Raw genomic sequence first — 4,947 nt, forward strand, 5'->3', positions numbered from 1 at the left:
TTAAAAAAAAAGGTGATGAGTGAACAAAAACATCACCTTAAAAGAAAACAAAAACACTTCCTCCTATAAAGATGTATGAATAATATCCCAAACAAACACAGCCACATGGAACACAAAGAAAACATTTAGTGGAAGTCAGTGTCTTTGTCAAGGCCAGAAATCATCTTCATTAATATAAGATTCCTTGAGGAAGACAATGCAAACACCTTGGGAGAGATTATTTGCTTTTGTTATGAATGAGAGTTGCAATAATGCTATGACGTGTTTTTTTCTTTCTTTATTTTTGGAGGATGAATAAAGGAAGATTGTTGTTGATATACAAAAGAGATGTGACACTTGATTATGGGATTCTGTTTATATATCTTTTTCTTTGTTATGTTTTCTCTCTCTTTTCTCCCTTGTTTTCTTGTATTTTCTTGTTTCTTCTTCATTCATCGCTTGTATGTTATATCTACTTCTATTTGTTCTCTCTCTCTCTCTCTGTTATTTCTTATGTTATATCTCTCCCTTTCTCTTTCTAATATTTTCTTCTCTTCTTTCTTATTTTTGTCTGATTGTTCTTTTGTATATAATTTTCATCAACCAAGGTTACATCGTAAATTTCTTTGTTCTTGATTTGAAATAGAAAAGGGGAGAACACAGCCCATTAAAAAAAGACATTATATTCGTTATATAATGATCTGTCTAAATCCATAAATGATTAACTATCATAGATCCAGTTATCAAACCAAATCAAAATGTTAGAAATAGTTCAGCTTCGGATTAATCATAATAACAGCATGTTTTAATCTCACCGATGCATTCAAACAAGGAAGCGTGAATTAGCGGTTTCGTTAACATGAGGTTAGAAAGTGAAAGGCGGTTTCTTAGAAGGGAAAGTGAAATTAGCTAACATATACGTTTACTTAAATCATATCTTTATTTCTCGTGTCTAAGTTCATTCAAGATTATGGTTAGAAAAGTCGTTTTGAGTTATATGTACATTTACACTCTTTTTTTATGCGAAGTCTAGTTTTACCATAGATAGATAAATTGGTGTTATAGCACAACTACATATGCTCAAAGACAACGGATCCATCTCATTGAAAAAATAAATTAATGAATTTATCAAACACATAGGCCTACATAACTACAACACCTCAACCACTCGCCAAATGTGAATACCGCCAGCTGATTTCAGTCTTTCTTTGTTTTCTCAATAAAACAGCTGATTCCTGGAGCCAGGTGCTGAAGGCGGTCATCCTTGTATAGACGTTAGGAGAACCAGGTGAACCAGGCACGGTGCAGTCTCCTCCAGCCCAAGACGCCAAGCCAGCGAGGAACCAGCGACCTCGAACTCCACATGCTAACGGAGAACCAACGGCCATTGTGTTCTGGAAAGGTGTTTGCTGTTATTAGGTTACGTTGCTAAAACACGGAGAGAGAGTATTTTTAATACTTATAGGTACATATAATATTCTCAAAATATGTCTAAAATTCTCACAATTAATATATCTGAGAGTTTTTTTTGTTGTTATTAGATCAGAAAAAGAACATACGTGACAAACGCTGGCTTTGTCGAGACTCCCAGCGCACAGAAAAGAATTTGAAGACGCGGTCGCCTTGGAATGGGTCACTTTACGGAGGGCTTCGCGGCACTGTTTTTCCTTGAGTAATGGCACAGACAGCTTTCTGAGGATGCCTTCTTTCGGAGTCATATCGTAGGGACCTTGGGGATATTTGGTATGTGAAGATACGCATTGAAATATAATTGTAGCTGATTAAAATTGATTACAAAATAAACTAAAGAGAGAATGGACCTGAAACCAGTCACTGGATGAAAGTTAAAGACTATTCATGGTGACAAATTTAGGAAAGTTATGAATGAGCACGAGTGAATGACGCATTATGATCAGTTAGAATGAACTCTAATGAAGAACGAATGATCAATCAGATCGCGTTTCCTTGTCTCTTGCTCTGTTGAATTATTCGATCTCATTCATACCTTTGCTACTCTAGAAGAAGGTTCTTTCCTTCAATGAAGAAACAGAAAATAGAGAATAAAATCTAGATGTAGGGCCTTTACATATCTATTCAGATTCAATGAGAAAATTTTAGCTTATTTCCTTATATAGTGTTCTTTACTTTAGTTTTTTTTTGGTGGTTTCTGTTTTTCATTTTGACTTTTTTCCATATCTAGCCAAAGACAATCCTTATACCTAGAAAAAAGAACTACAAAATATATCCAAATGATATCATGTGACATATTTACAGATGGTAAAAAAGGCACCTCCACCTGTAGCATGTTGGGTATCGGTGACGCCATAACTCGTGAGGACACAATTCTGAGAGGGAATAATGGCGTCTTGTTGGGCGAGGCACACAGGGCACACTTGGTAGCTGAAGGTGGCGTGGTCGCGTAGCATAATTATACCTGTAGATATAAAGAAAATAATAAGAAGTAGGAGTGTCGTGTTGCAAGGGCTGTGCAAGTTGAAGGAGACGAGACTTAATGTTCGTTAAGACTTGTTTAAGGATTTAATGAAGATAGACGGATGCTTTATATGTTGGGAAGAGGATTATCACATTCTTGATACTCACCTATGTCATTAGTATGGACTTTGCCGAAGGTGGAATAATATGGGTGGATGACCACTTCAGAGATGGCATGGAACTGTACCCCGTATGGCAGGTCCTCGCGCAAGTTACTATCACCGAGAACCACAATGTACCGGTGCAAATCATAGGTATTTAACCTGCGAATGACAAGACGAACTTAACTAGGTACTTCAGGTACTTTGACAATATTTCTACGATTCTACACGCCATTTTCCTAACTGAAGACTTTATTTATCGTCAGGAAGGTACCTCTTGAATTTCGAAATAACAACATTAGTTTGTTAATAGCATGATGGCTTAGACTTCATCCGAGAATAATCTGCACCTCTTGAGACAGGACGCCGTAGTAAGGACGAGGTCAGACTCCACGAGGGCTCCTGAACACAGGTACTCGAGTCGTCCTTGTCGCCACCACATAACGGCCGCCATCCAGCACCATTCCACCGTCGAGGCAGCGACTCCACTCGGTGCGTCGCTCGTAGACTCTTCCATCATCTGTTACAGATGGAAGATAGAGAGATAGATTGTTATTTTTTTTAAAGGGGACTATTGCACGAATATCAAGGGCTTGCTGTGTATAACATAGTCTGCTCTACCATTGCCTAGTTTTGGTATGAAATTATGAAATATATAAATCCAATTTTACAAAATTCCATACGAGGCTAGGGTTGTATTTAAATCGTTCAATCTTACGTTATTCCAGCTGCCTTTAAATCCACAACTGCCGTTACCGACAGGAGTCGCTGATCCTTCCTGGCCGAGAAGGGAAGGAGGAACTTTGATCACCTGACCCTCAAGAATTCCGTCCACATCGGCTGTTTGTTGACCATCGTTGGGAATATCACCGTCTGAACTAGGAGCAAGTCCATCTCCGTCGGGATAATCTAGAATCACGTTGATTACAGGAGACTCCGTACCCTGGAGAGCTTCAGTGTTGAAGTAACTCGTGTGGTCTTCAGGGGAGACTGTGCTTGGTCTCTTGGAGGCGGAAGGCTTGGCCGGTGCCTCTTTCACCTGGGAGGAGAGTTTCCTTGTGAATCCGTTTTCTGGACAAAGATTTTATTTGAATGCTTGTCTTTATGATTATGTACTGTGCAGCACGCAAAGACACAAACGTACCTTCTGAATTCCCTGGAACCAGTCGGTGAAAGAGGCTAGCCGCGTGTACACCGTAGGGCCCCCCGGCACAGCACAGCCTCGACTCCAGGACGCCAATCCCGACAGGAACCAGCGCCCTCCGACCTCACACGCGAGAGGGGATCCTCCGTCTAACGAGCCCTTGAGGAAGTTATTGAATAGGAGTTCATGGTGAATGGATTGAAAAAAAATCTTACAAATTATAACAAAATTTAGATTTATATTATAATCAGATTATATATTATATATCATAATCATAAGATATGACAAGATTTAGATTTTTTTACACTTCTTTGTTACCTAACTTCACTGATTAATTTATTAAGTAAAGACAGCATACATAACAGGCATTGGCAACGTTGGTGTCTCTCGAACACAGGAAGGAGTCCGGAGACCTCTTGATCCCAGGCAGTGCCTCACTTTGCAACGCCTTCTGGCACTCTGTCCTCGTCAGGAGGGACACAGGAAGCCTTCTCAGGACACCATCCAACGGCACTAAGACATAACATTACATGAATTCTAGTGGCTATTTTAGATGGTTTCTGATCTGCATCCGTTGCTTACGTTTTACCGACTATACAAATTCAAAACAACAGCTCACTACATTGCCTCTCAAAAAAAGTGACATAGTTTTCTAAAATATTTCACGATGTATAAATCCATATGCTGAACATATATTCCAATTTCAAAGGAAAACAAAGCCAGTAAACACCAGTGCTTGGCAGATCTCCGTGAGCGTCGGCGGCGATGCTGTATCCTGAGAGGACACAGTTCTGGGCGGAGGAAGCGACGTCCTGGTGACTCAAGCACACCAGACACACCTGGTGGCTGAGGGTGGCGTGGTCAATGAGCCGCAACATACCTGCAATGACGGAAAGAGAGGGAAAGAGATAGATAGATAGATCGATAGAGAGAGAGAGAGAGAAAGAGAACGAGAAAGAGAATGAGAATGAGAATGAGAATGAGAACGAGAACGGGAACAATAACGAGAACGAGAAAGAGAAAAAGAGAGAAAAAAAATGCACAACGAGTATTTTCACTGCAATGTCAACAACAAACAAAACCAACTATGACGGACGCCGACTTCCCTGTGACTCACCTAAGTCATTCGCATGGACGTTTCCGGAGGTGGAGAAGTCCGGGTGGATGACCACTTCGGAGACGGAGTGGAACTGCACTCCGTAGGGCAGGTCCTCGCGCAGGTTACTATCT

General features: G+C 40.3%; 1 protein-coding gene across 2 annotated transcripts in view; it reads right to left on the reverse strand.

Moving 5' to 3' along the window:
• Positions 1-896: 896 nt before the first annotated feature.
• Positions 897-4,947, reverse strand: part of LOC122251768 (uncharacterized) — an 8,452-nt gene continuing 4,401 nt past the window's right edge. The window contains exons 4-13 of one of the 2 annotated variants that reach the window (XM_086537547.1): positions 4,835-4,947; positions 4,448-4,597; positions 4,076-4,230; positions 3,718-3,876; positions 3,292-3,612; positions 2,924-3,093; positions 2,581-2,735; positions 2,276-2,413; positions 1,539-1,708; positions 897-1,373 (exon numbers count right to left, since the gene is read on the reverse strand). The exon at positions 4,835-4,947 is cut by the window's right edge and continues 42 nt beyond it. In XM_086537547.1, the coding sequence (XP_086393673.1) occupies positions 1,140-1,373; positions 1,539-1,708; positions 2,276-2,413; positions 2,581-2,735; positions 2,924-3,093; positions 3,292-3,612; positions 3,718-3,876; positions 4,076-4,230; positions 4,448-4,597; positions 4,835-4,947 (1,765 nt within the window). In that variant the 3' untranslated portion in view covers positions 897-1,139. Of the gene's footprint in view, positions 1,374-1,538; positions 1,709-2,269; positions 2,414-2,580; positions 2,736-2,923; positions 3,094-3,291; positions 3,613-3,717; positions 3,877-4,075; positions 4,231-4,447; positions 4,598-4,834 lie in introns of both variants that reach the window. The other variant, XM_086537546.1, reaches the window with a different exon arrangement.

Source organism: Penaeus japonicus, unplaced genomic scaffold (assembly GCF_977035675.1).
Source record: "Penaeus japonicus unplaced genomic scaffold, GWHDUDI00000001_assembly GWHDUDI00000006, whole genome shotgun sequence".
In the NCBI taxonomy this organism is placed as follows: Eukaryota; Metazoa; Arthropoda; class Malacostraca; order Decapoda; family Penaeidae; genus Penaeus; species Penaeus japonicus.